General features: G+C 57.6%; 2 protein-coding genes across 2 annotated transcripts; both read right to left on the bottom strand.

Moving 5' to 3' along the window:
• Window positions 1-339: 339 nt before the first annotated feature.
• On the bottom strand, window positions 340-3,660 carry LOC130153815 (protocadherin alpha-2-like). The gene has a single exon (XM_056349166.1). It carries the CDS (start codon window positions 2,917-2,919, stop codon window positions 340-342), a length of 2,580 nt encoding a protein of 859 aa, XP_056205141.1. The 5' UTR covers window positions 2,920-3,660.
• Window positions 3,661-8,468: 4,808 nt separating this feature from the next.
• LOC130153612 (protocadherin alpha-2-like) lies at window positions 8,469-16,525 on the bottom strand. Its single transcript, XM_056348691.1, has one exon. The coding sequence runs from the start codon at window positions 11,127-11,129 to the stop codon at window positions 8,523-8,525; it is 2,607 nt and encodes an 868-aa protein (XP_056204666.1). The 5' UTR covers window positions 11,130-16,525; the 3' UTR covers window positions 8,469-8,522.
• Window positions 16,526-17,250: the final 725 nt, after the last annotated feature.

Here is a 17,250-nt window from a genome sequence, read left to right as displayed (position 1 = left end):
AAGAACACAGAAAGGCATCACACACACAATATGGGGCAGATGCTCTACTGCGGACTCTTCATGCTCGGCAATGCCTCAGCCAGCTCAGATAGAAATGGGGCAGCCCTGGGAGCAATACTCTTCCTAAAGGTCATGTCGCAACAGCTCTAAACAGCAATGGCGTTCACTCCAGCCTCTGACAGAAAAACCCAAACGCTGATGAGCAAACCTCAGCTGTGGACAAGAACTGCTGCAGGGTGCGGCCAGATCTTCACTCCTCCCGTACCCCAAGAGTCAAGGGGCTCCGGCAAGGACACAAAGGCAGGTGCAACGGTCCCGTCAGGAGCCTCCAGCACCTGCTCAGCGACCACCACCCTCGGGCACCGGGGGCTGAGCATGGCCACCGCCACCGCCGGCCAGGGGGGCGGGCAACAAGGGCGACAGAGGGGCAGGGGCGTCGCGGGAAGGGGCGGGGAAGGGGGGGGCACTGACCGTGTCCAGCAGAGCGGGCGGCTCCGGCTGCGTCTCCTTCGCCGCGGGGCCGGGCGGCGGCGGGAAGTTGGGGCTGAAAACCATCAGGTCGCTCTTGCCCGCGCCGTCCGTCACGCACAGGCTCCGGCTCTGGCGCTGCGAGTACGACCAGCTCCCCACCTCGCTGGCGCACACCAGCGTCGCCGGCCCGGGCCCCGACAGCACGGCCGCCCGCGGCGCCCACCGCGACGCCCCGTACAGCACCACGGCCAGCAGGAACAGGCTCGACACCGCGCAGATGGCCACCACCAGCCACACGTTCGTCGACGCCGCCGCCGCCGCCGCCGCGCCGCCCTCCGCGCCCGCCGCCGCACGCAGCCCCGGCCCCGACGAGCCCGCGGCCGCCAGCGCCGCCTCGGCGCCCTCCACCAGCGACACGCTCAGCGTGGCCGTGACCGAGCGCGCCGGCTCCCCGTGGTCCCGCACCACGATGACCAGCCGCTGCCGCGGGCCGTCCGCCTCCTCCAGCGCCCGCGCCGTGCTCACCTCGCCGCTGTACAGCCCCACGCGGAACGGGCCCTTCCCCCGCGGCTCCCACAGCTCGTAGCGCAGCCACGCGTTGTAGCCCGAGTCCGCGTCCACCGCGCGGATCTTCGCCACCACCTGCCCCGCCGGCGCCCCCCACGCCGCCCACGCCCACAGCGCCCCCGAGCCCGGCCCCGACGCCGCCTCGCCCGCGGCCCCGGGGCCCGGCCCGCCGCCGGCAGGAGGCAGCAGCGCCGGCGCGTTGTCGTTCTCGTCCACCACGAAGAGCTGCACCGTCGCGTTGCCGCACAGCGGCGGCTCCCCCGCGTCCACCGCCCGCACCTCGAACTGCAGCACCTGCAGCTCCTCGTAGTCCAGCGGCTGCAGCGCCCACAGCCGACCGCTCTCCGCGTCCACCGACACGTAGCTCGACGCCGACCGCCACACCCCGCCCGACACCGCGCCGCCGCCGCCCTCCGCCACCGAGTAGCTCACGCGCCCGTTGCCCGCCTCGTCCGGGTCCCGCGCCCACAGCCGCGCCAGCTCCGCGCCCGCCGCGTTGTTCTCCCGCGCCAGCACCGTGTACACGGCCTGCGCGAACGCCGGCGCGTTGTCGTTCACGTCCGACACCGGCACGCGCACCCCGCGGCTGGCGCGCAGCGGCGGCGCCCCGCCGTCCTCCGCCCGCACCTCCACCTCGTACTCCGCCACCCGCTCGCGGTCCAGCGCCTCCCGCAGCACCAGCGAGTACGAGCCCGCGAACGTCGCCACCAGCCCGAACGGCGACGCCGGCCACACCGCGCACCGCACGCGACCGTTCGCCCCCGAGTCCCGGTCCGACACGCTCAGCAGCGCCACCACCGTCCCCACCGCCGCGTCCTCCGGCACCGGCACCGACAGCGACGTCACCCACACCTCCGGCGCGTTGTCGTTCACGTCCAGCACCTCCAGCTCCACGCTGCAGTGACCCGACAGCGGCGGCGTCCCTTTGTCTCTCGCTTCGATCTCCAGGTCATACGACTGAACGTCCTCGAAATCCAGGGCACGGGCAGTCCGTATAACCCCCTCTTTTCCATCAATTATAAAAATGTCCTGAATTCTGGACGAAATCGCATCGATAAACGAATAATATATCTCTCCATTTATCCCCTCATCTTTGTCTGTCGCCGTTAGCTTGAAAAACACAGTTCCCGGAGCAGCGCTCTCCGGCAGCTGCGCTTTATATACCGACTGGTTGAACTGGGGCGCGTTGTCGTTGGCGTCCAGCACCGAGATCACCAGCTCCACCGTGCCCGTCAGCGGCGGCCGGCCCCCGTCACTCGCCGTCAGCACCAGACGGTGCACAGCCACCGACTCGCGGTCCAGCGGTTTCGTTAATACTAGGATAACGGAGATCTTCTTTTCGTCTTTGGATTTCACTTCCACGACGAAATGCTCGTTGGGGCTGAGCGCATAGGAGAGCTGCGCGTTGGCTCCGATATCTGCATCCGACGCGCCCTCCAGCGGGAACCGGGACCCGGCGGGGGAGTTCTCCGGTAAACTGAGGTTTTTGCGGGCGGCGGGGAAGAGCGGGGCGTTGTCGTTGATGTCGGTGACCTCCAGCTCCACGTGGAAGACGCGCAGCGGCCGCTCCACCAGCACCTCCAGGCGCAGGGCGCACGGCGCGCTCTTCCCGCACAGCTCCTCCCGGTCCAGCCGCGAGCTCACCACCAGCGCCCCGCTCGCCCCGCTCACCTCCACGCTCGCCCGCCGGCCCTGCGCCACCAGCCGCAGCCGCCGCGCCTCCGCCTCGCCCGCCTCCAGGCCCAGGTCCTGCGCCAGGCGGCCCACCACCGTCCCGGCCTTGGCTTCCTCCGGCACCGAGTAGCGCACCTGCCCGCCGCCCAGCGCCCAGGCCGCCTGCAGCACCAGCACCCGCACCGCGGGCGCCCACCACACGCCCATCGCACCCGCCGCCCTTCCCGCACGGGCCCCGCACGGCTCCCCGCCGCCGCCCGGACGCGCCCGCTCTGCTGACCGCACCGCGCCGCGCCGCCCCCCCCGCGCTCACAGCCGGGCTCTCCGCCGCACCGGGGCGGAGCCGCCGCGCCGCTCCGCCGCCGTTCCTGAGCCTGCAGCGACACCGTGTGCTGCTCCGCCGCCTCGCACGCTCCCCGACAGCGACCGCGGACCCGCGCCGGCCACCTCCCACCGCTCGCTCGGCTGCTCCCCCCGCCTCTTCCTCTTGCTGTCCGTCTCCTCACTGCCTGCCTTTGGCTTGCATGCCTGCCTTCCTCCTCTTCCTCCTCCTTCTGACGTTTCATTTCGTACGGTCCCCTTCTTTCTTCCCACAATTCCTTTTCTTCCCTTCTCTTGCCTCGTTCCTTTCTTCTCTTTCTGCTCTTTTCTCCTTCCGCCTCTTCCGCCTCCTCCTTCTCTCCCTTATCCTTTTCGTTCTTGCCTTCCGTGCCCTTTCCTTTACGCCCCTTTCCCTTCTTTTTCCACCATGCTCCCTCCTTTACCCCACGCTGGCACACCGCCAGTCGCCTCACCGCCGCGGCGGTGGCCCTCAATGCCGGGGCCGTCCGCGCTAATTGCGGACCATCAGCGCTAATTACCGGCCACCGGTGCCGGAGAGAGGGACACTAACCAAGGCGGAGGCTGTTAGGGACCGAAGCCGTTCAGCGTCTACAGGTGTTGTCGTCCCGTCCTGGACATCTTCTCATCAGCCCTTCCTTTCTTCCTTGCTTTTTACTCCCATAGTTTCCTTCCTCCTCTTTCACCTTCCTTCTGCGATACTCCTGCAAGGTAACATCGGCGCGCCCTGGTCATCTGCTTAAATGGTTTCTTCATCATTCCCGTCTTTGTCATCTTTCTTCCTTCCTTACTCACTTCCTCTCTTCCGCTCTTTCCTCCTTTCGTTATCTCTCCCTTTATGTCCCTCCCCGCCTTTCTGTGTCCGGCAATCCAGAGCGATCGGGCATGCTAATAAACTCATCCATCTTATCATCCTTTATCTTCTTTCTCTCTGTTGCTTGCTTCGTTCTCGTTTCCTTCACTTTCTCTACATTTTTCCTTCCTTCCTGCTCTTCTTCCACCTTCTCGTCCCTGTCCTCTCTTTGTCTCTTCCTTGGCTCCTTCACCAACATCTTTTCTAGATGACTACACCACCCTCACCCCATGCAGCACGGACATGCCCTCTCAGGCATGAGCTCCCATTCCTCTTCCTCACCACCTTTCATCAAGCCTTGCACAGCGCCTTGGAGCACCCAGGATGCCGAGCTCCTCACCTCCATTCGGCATGCAGAGATAACGGCGGTGATGCTGGTCATCTCCCATACCATCTCTTCCTTCTTTCCATTCTTTCTCTTCTTTCCCTCTTACATGCTTGCTTCTTCCTTGCATACAGTCCTTTCAAGGATCCAGCGAACAACACAGCAAGGCCATCACATGGCAAAGAACAGCTCTGCCACATCAGAACACAATCCACCGCCATCAGAGACAAAAGCCCAAGGCCAAGGTACTCAGACCTTCATGAAACAGGCTCCAAAGAGTTCAGGAAATCCAGGGCAGTCTTCCCTTCGGGAAATCCAGCCCAGCAACCAATCCTCCAAGAAAGCTGAAAAGGCATGGCGCAACCACAGCTCCCAAGCACTCTCCCTGCACCTCGATGAAGAGCTATTTTTTCCAGCTGCTCACCACATGTCAAGCCCTTGCCTCTTCTTGCAGGCAGGCACGCACTGCCAGAACAACACTCCAAGAACCTTGGTACCCATGAACTCCATCATTAATGTGAGCCATGCGTCACTCAGCCAAACAAACGCCACGAAGGGAAGACCACAGAGGTTTGGATATGAAATCCCATCTATGCTAAACACATCCACTCCCAGAAACGCACTGGGGTCCTCCCCATCTGTCCTTCTGCCATCAGCTCATGCTGTTCCTGCAAGCAGCAGAAGCAGGAACAAAAGCAGGTGGCGGTGCTTTGCTGTCCAAACCTATAGGCATTACGATCCAGGACACATTTGGTTGACCCAACGTGAAGGTACCACGGCTGAACGGGAACAAAAGTACAATATCTCAAACACAGCCTCTTTAGGTACAAGAAACTCACCTGTAGAATTCGTGGTTGCTTCTTCTGGAAAAGAAACATTTTCAGGACAGGCCAGCTGGCTCTGAGAGACATTTTATCTTACAATTAACAGTGATTTCTGTCAAGAAAGAAACTACTATAGTTCTCCAAAAGCCTTGAAACCACTCAGTGGTGGGTAGTGCTCCATTATGTACTGCTATCACAGCGGAAGCAAGAGGGAGACGTGAAAGCCAAGAACATTTTGTGAATGTCAACCTCGGCTCCAGAGAGTGGGAAAAGCAACATCTTACACTGATGGCCAACCACTGAAATATCTGCAACCTGACTGACAGCTGCAGAACTCAGCAGGCTGCATCTCACCAACCATTACCAACACACTGCCAATGAGAGAGAAGAAAAACACAAAAGGGTGGGAGGTTTTGGTAAGAGCAGAGAAGAAAACCAAAGGGACCCATTTCACTGTACTGAAACCCAAGGACTGCACACATCTTGAATAGAGAGAGAACTTCTTCTCCTGCCTAGCAAGATTCAGAGCAGAAAGATAACACAGACACATTCGGTGAAGGGTGGCTCCGTGACCAAAATGTGCAAAATTTTCCACTTGAGCAGTAACATTCCATGTCAAAAGAAAGGAACTAAAGGCATGTCTATCACATGACTTAACAATCAGTAATACCACAAAGATCACCAGTGCCTTACCATATGTGGAACTTCTGGAGGTCCCAAGAAGGTTGTGGGAAAGTAGCAGAGTGTGCTGGGAGTCTTCTCAAGGATTTCTACTGGAATATACTCTGTCCCGTGCCATGGCAAATGTCATCTCCAGGGCTGAGCAGACATTCTCCAGTCCTCCCACAACGACACAGGCCGTGTTCAACCCAGCATCTCCATTCCCCCCAGGCAACCCTCTTCCCCGCTCAAAGTCACCCTCACCCTTAACACATGACCAGGCCCTGCTCGGTGCCACTAGCAGGATCACAACTACAAGACCCAGATACTGCTCTAACCCAACAACACGCCCCAGCTCTAAACCCCACTATGAGCACAACCCAGGCCTTTGCACATCCTCACCTTCCCTCACAACTGGCAGAAAGAAACTATGGAGGAATGCAAAGCCACACAGTGCCTGGCAGACTCTTCCCAGACACATGAACTGCACCTGGAAGCCTTTTGCCCCTTCTCAGCAATCTCCAATGGGAACACCACAGAGCTGCACGTTTTTAGAGTGTCTGTGATTACAGCTGGGACACCTCAGATCCCACTCTGCAGGGATTTTATTCCTTGAGAGAACCACACCAAAGGCTGAAACGCAAGCACACCCAAAATACCAGTTGGGTGGGAGAATTTCCACGACACAACACCAGAGCTGTGCTGCTGTGCTGCTGTGCAGGGTTTCGTGTCTATGTGCACGTATCAGAATGAGTCAACACTGGCAAGAGGACACACCATCTCTGCTGAGACCAGACGAGCAGGGAAAGTTGAGCACCCAAAGGTCACACACACCTCCTTACCTCCCTGTTAAAATCCTGCCTGAGGAGGATCGAGGAACCAACACGGCAACATCAATGGCTGTGGAAACTCCTGTAGATGACCACTATTACACAAGGACAGCAGATGCAATCTGCCTGGATGCTTTGTGCTTTTTCAGCAATTTCATATAGAAATGGAGTTCTTAAGGATTCTGCGATCAGAGCTCTGACACCTCTGATCCCACTCCACACAGATCTTATTCTTGGACAGAACCACACCAGAGGCTGAAGCGCAAGCAATCTCACCATGTCAACCGGGTGGGGGAATTTGTGCCACCTAAAACCAGAGCTGGGCTGCTCTGCAGGCTTTTCTCTGAACATGCACACATCAGAATGAGCCGTGCATGCAATGGCACACCACACACACACGTTCCTACCAAAGCCAATGTGCAACTGCACAAGCAGGGGAAGTCAAGACCACAAAGGTTACATCCACCTCATCACGTGCCCTTACAAATCCTGACTGAGGATGACCACGGAACCATCATGGCAGCATCAGCAGTGCGGAAGCTACTATAGATGCCAAACAGCACACAAGGACAGAGGTTGAAGCACTAACCTCCCACAGCACCCTTCCCAAGACAGCAGTGAAAATGTTCATCAGACAACATTCAGCAGTCTGCATTTCATCGCCTCTTACCAACACTTTGCCTATGTCAGGCAGGCAGCAGCACCAGGGACACTATGGTGTGGCATCTTCAGAACTTCAGACAACTCTATTGGGTCTGGCTGAGCCTCATAGCAGCCCTTATAATGCTGTGCTTCTGTTGGTAGATAGAAAGGCAGTGGTAAAACACCACTGTTTTGACTACTGCTGAGCAGTGTTTGCACAGCACCAAAGCTGTCTCTCCAACCTTTCCCCACACTCTCACCAGAAGGCTACAGGTGGGCAAGATCTTGTGAGGGGACATATCCAGGGCACATGACCCAAAGTGACCAATGGCATATTCCATATCATATGATGCTTGCTCAGATATAAAAGCTAACAGAAAGGAGGACGATGGTGGGGCATTAGTTATGATATTTCTCTCACCGAGCAACCACTACTCCGAATGAGGGCCTGCTTCCTGGGAAGTGGCTGAACATCCCCTGCTGACTGGAGGTAGAAAATAACACCTTTTGCTTTCCTTGGATTCCACATGTGCGACTTTTGATATTGACAAGGACAGGCCCTACTCAGTGCCACTGCCACATTCACTTCTGGGACATGAAATAGTTTCCTTTGTCACCTCAAGGCTCAAACCTACTTTTGCTTACCCTTCCCATCAATGACAGCAACATTAAGAACATATGAAGGCATCACACACACACAGTGTCAGGCAGATACTTTACTGCTGACTCCTTATCTTGGACCACAAGTGGGGTTTATTCAGCTCGTTTTCTCCCTGTGTTTGACTGTAGATAGGAATGACACAGTAGTTCGAGGAGGCACCTGGCATCCAGCCAAGGACAACACACCACAAGGACATTGTGGGCATCTCAGTAACACACACTGTCTCAAGATCCAGATGGCCTCCATCTCCAGGCCCTTGGAGCCTGGGAAACAATCATCTTTAAAAAAATCCTTTATGGCCATCCTGCCCCGTGCTTTCCTCTAGGCATCCTACATTCCCCACTCTGGGAAATGCATAAAGAACACAGAAAGGCATCACACACACAATATGGGGCAGATGCTCTACTGCGGACTCTTCATGCTCGGGAATGCCTCAGCCAGCTCAGATGGAAATGGGGCAGCCCTGGGAGCAATACTCTTCCTAAAGGTCATGTCGCAACAGCTCTAAACAGCAATGGCGTTCATTCCAGCCTCTGACAGAAAAACCCAAACGCTGATGAGCAAACCTCAGCTGTGGACAAGAACTGCTGCAGGGTGCAGCCAGATCTTCATTCCTCCCGTACCCCAAGAGTCAAGGGGCTCCGGCAAGGACACAAAGGCAGGTGCAACGGTCCCGTCAGGAGCCTCCAGCACCTGCCCAGCGACCACCACCCTCGGGCATCGGGGGCTGAGCATGGCCACCGCCACCGCCGGCCAGGGGGGCGGGCAACAAGGGCGACAGAGGGGCAGGGGCGTCGCGGGAAGGGGCGGGGAAGGGGGGGGCACTGACCGTGTCCAGCAGAGCGGGCGGCTCCGGCTGCGTCTCCTTCGCCGCGGGGCCGGGCGGCGGCGGGAAGTTGGGGCTGAAAACCATCAGGTCGCTCTTGCCCGCGCCGTCCGTCACGCACAGGCTCCGGCTCTGGCGCTGCGAGTACGACCAGCTCCCCACCTCGCTGGCGCACACCAGCGTCGCCGGCCCGGGCCCCGACAGCACGGCCGCCCGCGGCGCCCACCGCGACGCCCCGTACAGCACCACGGCCAGCAGGAACAGGCTCGACACCGCGCAGATGGCCACCACCAGCCACACGTTCGTCGACGCCGCCGCCGCCGCCGCCGCGCCGCCCTCCGCGCCCGCCGCCGCACGCAGCCCCGGCCCCGGCCCCGACGAGCCCGCGGCCGCCAGCGCCGCCTCGGCGCCCTCCACCAGCGACACGCTCAGCGTGGCCGTGACCGAGCGCGCCGGCTCCCCGTGGTCCCGCACCACGATGACCAGCCGCTGCCGCGGGCCGTCCGCCTCCTCCAGCGCCCGCGCCGTGCTCACCTCGCCGCTGTACAGCCCCACGCGGAACGGGCCCTTCCCCCGCGGCTCCCACAGCTCGTAGCGCAGCCACGCGTTGTAGCCCGAGTCCGCGTCCACCGCGCGGATCTTCGCCACCACCTGCCCCGCCGGCGCCCCCCACGCCGCCCACGCCCACAGCGCCCCCGAGCCCGGCCCCGACGCCGCCTCGCCCGCGGCCCCGGGGCCCGGCCCGCCGCCGGCAGGAGGCAGCAGCGCCGGCGCGTTGTCGTTCTCGTCCACCACGAAGAGCTGCACCGTCGCGTTGCCGCACAGCGGCGGCTCCCCCGCGTCCACCGCCCGCACCTCGAACTGCAGCACCTGCAGCTCCTCGTAGTCCAGCGGCTGCAGCGCCCACAGCCGACCGCTCTCCGCGTCCACCGACACGTAGCTCGACGCCGACCGCCACACCCCGCCCGACACCGCGCCGCCGCCGCCCTCCGCCACCGAGTAGCTCACGCGCCCGTTGCCCGCCTCGTCCGGGTCCCGCGCCCACAGCCGCGCCAGCTCCGCGCCCGCCGCGTTGTTCTCCCGCGCCAGCACCGTGTACACGGCCTGCGCGAACGCCGGCGCGTTGTCGTTCACGTCCGACACCGGCACGCGCACCCCGCGGCTGGCGCGCAGCGGCGGCGCCCCGCCGTCCTCCGCCCGCACCTCCACCTCGTACTCCGCCACCCGCTCGCGGTCCAGCGCCTCCCGCAGCACCAGCGAGTACGAGCCCGCGAACGTCGCCACCAGCCCGAACGGCGACGCCGGCCACACCGCGCACCGCACGCGACCGTTCGCCCCCGAGTCCCGGTCCGACACGCTCAGCAGCGCCACCACCGTCCCCACCGCCGCGTCCTCCGGCACCGGCACCGACAGCGACGTCACCCACACCTCCGGCGCGTTGTCGTTCACGTCCAGCACCTCCACCACCACCTTGCAGTGACCCGACAGCGGCGGCGTCCCTTTGTCTGTTGCTTCAACCTGGATCTCGTATGAACGGACGTCTTCAAAGTCCAGGGCGCCCGTCAGACGGATCTCACCCGACTTCGGATTTAAAATAAAAAAATTTAACCCCTTTAGGGGAAAAACATTGTTTGATGTAAAAGTCATTTCCCTGTTGCTTCCCTCGTCCGGATCCGTGGCGTTCACCCGCGCCACCAGCGTCCCCTCGGTAGCGCTCTCCGGCAGCTGCGCTTTATATACCGACTGGTTGAACTGGGGCGCGTTGTCGTTGGCGTCCAGTACCGAGATAACCAGCTCCACCGTGCCCGTCAGCGGCGGCCGGCCCCCGTCACTCGCCGTCAGCACCAGACGGTGCACAGCCACCGACTCGCGGTCCAGCGGTTTCGCAAGAACCAGGAACAGAGATTCTCGGTACTCTTCACTGCGATGCAAATCCAGAGCGAAATGCTCGTTGGGGCTGAGCGCATAGGAGAGCTGCGCGTTGGCTCCGATATCTGCATCCGACGCGCCCTCCAGCGGGAACCGGGACCCGGCGGGGGAGTTCTCCGATAAACTGAGGTTTTTGCGGGCGGCGGGGAAGAGCGGGGCGTTGTCGTTGATGTCGGTGACCTCCAGCTCCACGTGGAAGACGCGCAGCGGCCGCTCCACCAGCACCTCCAGGCGCAGGGCGCACGGCGCGCTCTTCCCGCACAGCTCCTCCCGGTCCAGCCGCGAGCTCACCACCAGCGCCCCGCTCGCCCCGCTCACCTCCACGCTCGCCCGCCGGCCCTGCGCCACCAGCCGCAGCCGCCGCGCCTCCGCCTCGCCCGCCTCCAGGCCCAGGTCCTGCGCCAGGCGGCCCACCACCGTCCCGGCCTTGGCTTCCTCCGGCACCGAGTAGCGCACCTGCCCGCCGCCCAGCGCCCAGGCCGCCTGCAGCACCAGCACCCGCACCGCGGGCGCCCACCACACGCCCATCGCACCCGCCGCCCTTCCCGCACGGGCCCCGCACGGCTCCCCGCCGCCGCCCGGACGCGCCCGCTCTGCTGACCGCACCGCCCCCCCCGCGCTCACAGCCGGGCTCTCCGCCGCACCGGGGCGGAGCCGCCGCGCCGCTCCGCCGCCGTTCCTGAGCCTGCAGCGACACCGTGTGCTGCTCCGCCGCCTCGCACGCTCCCCGACAGCGACCGCGGACCCGCTCGTCTACTCCTCTCTCTTTCCCCGCCCCCTTTCTTTTTCATTATTTGCTCCTTCTTCCTTTTTCTCGTTTTTTCCCCTTCTTTTCTCTTTCTTTTACCTTCCGTTATTTCTTTTTGTCTCGTTCTTCGTTTCTTTCCTACTTTATTTTTTTATTATCTTCCATTCTTCTCTATTTTTTCTTTCCAACTTATGCTTTCTTCTCTCCTCTTCCTTCTTTGCCTTCTCTCCCTTCTTTTTTTTTCTTGTCGTCCTGCCGTGCCCTATTCTTTATGCCCCTTTTTCTTCTCTTTTCTTCGCACATCGCAAGTTGCCTCCGGCGTCGCGGCGGCGATTGTTTAAGTCGGAGCCATCAGGGTAATTAGAGGACAGGAGCTCCAGAGTGCGGTACTCTAACCAACAGGTAGGCTGTTAGGTACCAGCTCCGTTTTGTGTCTAGAGGCGACATATTTGCGTTATGTAAATCCGGTCTATCGCCTCTTCTTTCCCTGGTTTCTCATTGCATACAGTCCTTCTTTGCCTTTTTCTTTTCTGGATCTCCCGGATCCTTCAATAAGATGATCTGGTGCATCCTGTTCATCTCCTTCATGGTTTCTTCCTTTTTTCCTCTTGTCATCTTGTCTCCTTCCTTTCCTCCTTTCTCTCCCCCACCACATTTCTGTGTGCAGCAATAGCGTTGGTGACATGCTAGTAAACGAATTTATTTGTTTCTTTTCTCTCTCTTCTTTCTATTGCTTTACTTTGGTTTCATTTGCTTTTTTCTCTGCACTGTTCCTTCATTCCTTCTCTTCTTTCCTCTCTCTGTGTCTCCTCTTCCCTGTTCTGCTTCCCCTTCTGTTCTGCTCCTCTCTTCGACTCTGCTTTGTCTGCTTAACCAACAAGTTTTCTGTATGACTACGTCACTCTCACCATGAAGCACGGACGTGCCCTTTGGCATGAGCTCTCATTCCTATTCCCTAGTCTTGTTCCACTTCCATCTCTTCAGACAAGGAACACCCTTCCTGATTCCCTACAGTCTATTTCCATCTGCATGATCCATGTAAGGTATTTGCTTCTTTCAGTCAGGCATGCTCTTTCAGCACAACACAGCAAGAACCTCAGTACATGGGCGCATTAGTCCCCACATAATACCTCTTACCCCTCAGCATGCAAAATTCACAACGGAGTTAAAACCATGGCACTACCACTGAGAACATCCCCTTGACTCTCAATACAACCACTCCAAGAAACGCATTAGGGTCCTTCCTCTATCCATACTCTCTGTCACTTGTTCACACTGTGCCTGGGAGCGGCAAGAAAGGAATGACAGCAGGCAGTGCTGCTTTCGTGCTCCAATCATAGAGTATCTTAAGTTGTAAGGGTCCCAATAAGGATTATCGAGTCCAACTCCCAATCCAGGCAACATTCAGTCCGTCCAAGATAAAGATACCATAACGAAACAGGAACAAAAGTACAGCCGTCTCTCAAATTCATGAGCGACTTACCTGTAGCATCACTGGTTGCTTCTTCAGAAAAGGTTTTCAGGAGAAGGGAAGTGGTTCTGATTCTAAAAAGGACAATTCCCCTTTGTGTTATCAGTGCTTTCTGGGGAAGATGGATGGGAAAAAATGACCCACGTTCTGCTAAAGCCTTGGTATCACTGGACAGTGCACAGTGGTCCCTTATGCACTTTATCACAAGGGAAGCAGGAGTGACACCTGAAAACTACGGACATTCTTTCAGTGTCAACCTCAGCACAGAAGACTGGAAAAGCCATCACCCACACTGGAAGCCAGTTCTTCATAACAGGAGAGAGAATAACCAAAGGATCCCATTCTGCCATACTGAAACACAAGTTTTGCCAAAGTGCGAGGATATGCAGGACTTCTGGAAGTCCTGAGAGGATCCCAGGTAAACAATCTTGTGCGCCAGGCACCATCCCAAGTTTTTCTACTTTAATTCTCTATCCCAAGCACTGGAAAATGAGGTCTCCAGCTAAACAGACATTCTCCAGTTCACTAATGACACAGTCCATGTTCTACACAGCATCTTCACTTCCTCAGGGAAGACTCTTCCCTACTCAGTCACCCTTCCCATGGTAGGTGCCCCAAGCTCTACTCCATGCCACTCAGAAGTTCGCTGCCACAGTACCCAGACAGGTCTCCACCACAACAGTAATACATTTTTTTTTTTAAAGAAGACAAAGTTACCATCTCCCACCTTAGCAAAGCCAGGTGCATGGCTGTGGGAGGATTTCAAAAACTATTTGAACCTTCAGGGCAAAATCCACCACCTGCCCACAGAGCTCTCGTCCACCCTCATTCACATTCACCATCACCTGCCCTGAACTCCCGCAGGCAGCCAGGTGCAGCACACCAAGTCTTGCAGCCACCACATTTCCCACAGCTGGGTTAAGGATGAGAGTAACTTCTGCCATTACCTCTGCAGCTCATGTACACAGACCACGATTCAGAAGATTATTGAACATGATTGTGCCTACTGACCTTTTTGTATTCCTGCTGCCTGATCTCCACAGTGCTGCTGGTTTATATGGAAATCTGTTGCTGAAGGTAGTCAGGCTTTCTGTTGACAGCAATGACGTCTTGATTCCAGATCCATCCTTGATGCCATTTTTATATGGCCTATGCCATCAAAACACAAAGATTAACTCTTCCTACTGCGTCTTTGTAACTTACCTGCATTTCCTCATCTCAACCAGTGACAGTGTTTTCTCCCCAAGGAAGACAGACTGATCATATTTCATATCCCAAATCCTTGTGGAAGTTTAGCCTTTGAAGAGTTGCCTTTCCCTCCACCGCTGCTCTTGAGCAGAGCAACCCACAGTAAACAGCAGAAAGGACCTTTGGCAGACACTGCTGCTGCTGGGGACTGACTTATTAAGGCCATTAGCACATCTCTATTGCATTTGTAACACCCACACAGGTTTTGTCCTGTTGTTTAGGTCTCCACAGGGATTTTCTGCAGTCTCACAGAATTATTACTATAGACCACATGTAAATGGACAGAAACAAATCTATCCTACCAAGCAGAACACCATTTGTTGACTTTTTCCAGGTGCACACAACAGAATTGATATTTTTGATAACAGAGGATGGAAAAGTAAGATTCTACAAAGCACAATTTTTGCCAAGTTAATCTGGAGACAAGTTTCTGGCTTCTGAGTTTCCTCGAGTTTTCCATCAGTTTGTTTTAATTCGTGTAGCTGAAGAAAATAAAGGTTTGGGTAGAGATCACTGTCTTGACTTTTGCATAGGAAGAGATGCTGGAACATCTTCCATCAATCAGTTCATCATGCTCGCTCCATGTGCATCCAGGATGAGAAGTGTTTAATCAGAATAGGTTTTGGTTTTGTTCCACACACACACCCACTCTCCACTTATCAGCTTGCTAAGTTAATCCACTTACCTAGAATAAGTACATCTTCACTGGAGAAATATTTCATGCCATATTAATAGGGATGAAAGTATAATGTTGATGTCAGTAAAAAGAGCACCATTTTATTTTCAAGTATCTTAGGGCTGTGCTAGGATCTAAGTTAAGTTTGCTGTAAAATGTATTAGAATGTTTTAAATCAGTAAAAAAGCTGTTAACGAGATGACAAGCACTGATGTCAAGCATACAGGACACGGTGTCCTTTTTCCTGTGGTCTGAACACTTGTCAGCATCGTTTCTATCTCCACCAAGCAGAAGCTTGAATAAATGGTCCGTGATCTGAGCTTTAGTGAAGAATCAAAGTGTTTCTACATGTAAAAAAATAGTTAAAGAATCCAATATAACCTACATGTTGGAAGAGTTGTTTCTTGCTTACTCAAATCCAGTGCATGCGAGATTCTCGCATTCTGATGAAATCCAGCTACTACCCGAGTAACAGTAGGATAGTGGGTGGCATTGGCAAATCCTTAAGCACTTTAATGCTATCACAGATGTACAACTAAGATGTCTTTTATAACACCTGCATTTATAGCAAGAAGCTACAAAGGTCATAAGAAAAAGCTGAGATGATCCTGAAAAAAGCTCCAGGTTTGTGGAAGGCTTAGTTTAGCTACTCCAATTTTGGTCAGTCTCAGAGTATTCCCTGTGCCTCTCACTAAGCAGTAAGACATGAGGAGTGGTGATCCACATCAAGAAAGAATCTGTACAGAAAAATCAGTAAGAACTACTCACCTTTACACCTTGAAAGCTCATCAACTGTCTGAGCATTACCCTGAGCCTCTTTCATTAGACAGGAAGGAGTGGAAGCCTAGTTAAACTGCTGCAAAAAAATCCCACGAGTTTCGACATCCCAAGTTCAGTTTATCCATCAGAGCTCATGAAGTCAACACTGGATTCCTAGATAAACACGTACAGCCGAATGGCAAACACCAGCCGAAAGGTTCGCTTTTTCTGCCGTTCTTTAGACAGTAGAGACGGGCAAGACTTTTCCTGGCATATTTGGAAAGCTCTAGTTCGACGTCCACTGAACTCAAAGCATGACTTCAGTTACACTTTGAGACAAGTAGAGGAGAATCGTCAAGAAACAGAAAAGCAGCAGCTCCGGCAGAATCGCTCCCATGACACAGGGCGCTTCCAGCTTTAACCATCCTCGAGATGGAAAGTGCCGCACTGCAGCTCCAGATCATCCCGCTCAGGGCGACTGTCCCCATCGACAGGGATGCGGAAAGAAGAGCCCGTCCCCTCCTGAGAGGCAAGCGAGCTCCGAGCTCACGCTGTCGAGTTTGGTTTCCTACGAAGCGGGTCCTTCACGTCTCTAATGCAGTTCAGCAGTTAGAGCAGGGCACAGAAAAGCCGAGGTCTGGTTTCAAAGCCTTCCTGAGACCGAAAGCTTTTAGACCAGTCTCCCCCACCATTCAGTAGTGCCCTAATCACCGGGAGAGGGACCGCCCGTACGGAGTCCCACCGGTCCTTCAGCGGGGCGCTCCGCCCTGGGCGATGCCGGCGGAGAGGCCGGGAAGGGGGGGTCACCTGGTCGCTCAGCGGCCGGAGCACGCACCGCCGCGGGGTTCAGTCCCCGCTTCTGCACATTCCCTTCGGCAGCCGCCGAATATAAGGGGGGCAGGCTCGGAGAGCAGGGAACGGACAGCAAATCCGCCCGTTTCCACCTCTGTCCTTCAGGACACTGGCAGAGTGGGAGCCTCCGTCCCCTGGCCCCTCTCAGAAAGCTGCCGGCGGTGCCCGCTGCCGTGTGCCGTTCCCCCCCCACCCCCCGCTGCCCAGGCGGTGACGGGAGCCGCGGCGGGGTCCGGGGGAGCCCCCCGCAGGCCTCCTGCTGCCCGGCTCTCCCCGCCAAGCCCAGCGCCTCCTGCGGGCCCAGCACCCTGAGCCAGGCGCTGCTCGCCCGGGGAACGGCTCGGCTCGGCGCAGCCCTCCCGCCGCCCTCCGCGGGAAGCGAATAGCCGTCCCACTCGGAAAGCGCATTAAAAAAATATAATAAACAGTAAAACCCCCAGCCACTTCCAAACCGCTCCCAAGGCAGCGCGCCCGTCCCCGGCAGGGAACGGAGCCACCGGCCGACCGCGGGGCACTCCGCTTCCGCCCCGCCGCCGGAAGTACCGGCGGCCTTTGCTGCTGCTGCCGCCGCGGCGGTGCGGGCCGGAGCCGCAGCGGGGCGGTCGGTCCGGGGCAGGGCTGCCCCGCAGCAGCCGTCGCGCCGCGCGGGCCTGGCCCCTCACTCATCCCCGTAGATGGGGGAAGCGCCGGGCTTGCCCGTTCCCAGCCGCGGCCGGGTGGGGCTGTGAGGAGCCAGGCCCTCGCCCTCCCCGCCGCCGCTCCGTGCTTCACCCCCAGCTGCCCAGGTTGTCGGCCGGGGTTACTCCCAGCGGGGTTTATGGGCCGTCTGGGCTTTCTCACGTCTTCAGTGTTTCAGGGGTACGGTGCCCCCGGGCTGCCCGACCCCGGGTTCCTC

The sequence above is a fragment of the Falco biarmicus genome, chromosome 8 (assembly GCF_023638135.1).
Source record: "Falco biarmicus isolate bFalBia1 chromosome 8, bFalBia1.pri, whole genome shotgun sequence".
NCBI lineage: Eukaryota > Metazoa > Chordata > Aves > Falconiformes > Falconidae > Falco > Falco biarmicus.
Note: the sequence above shows the minus strand (reverse complement) of the source record. Positions and strands in the feature narration are given on the sequence as shown.

What these genes read in the sequence shown, in the direction of transcription:
- LOC130153612 (XM_056348691.1), bottom strand. Translation starts at nt 11,129, where the DNA reads ATGGGCGTGTGGTGGGCGCCCGCGGTGCGGGTGCTGGTGCTGCAGGCG.
- LOC130153815 (XM_056349166.1), bottom strand. Translation starts at nt 2,919, where the DNA reads ATGGGCGTGTGGTGGGCGCCCGCGGTGCGGGTGCTGGTGCTGCAGGCG.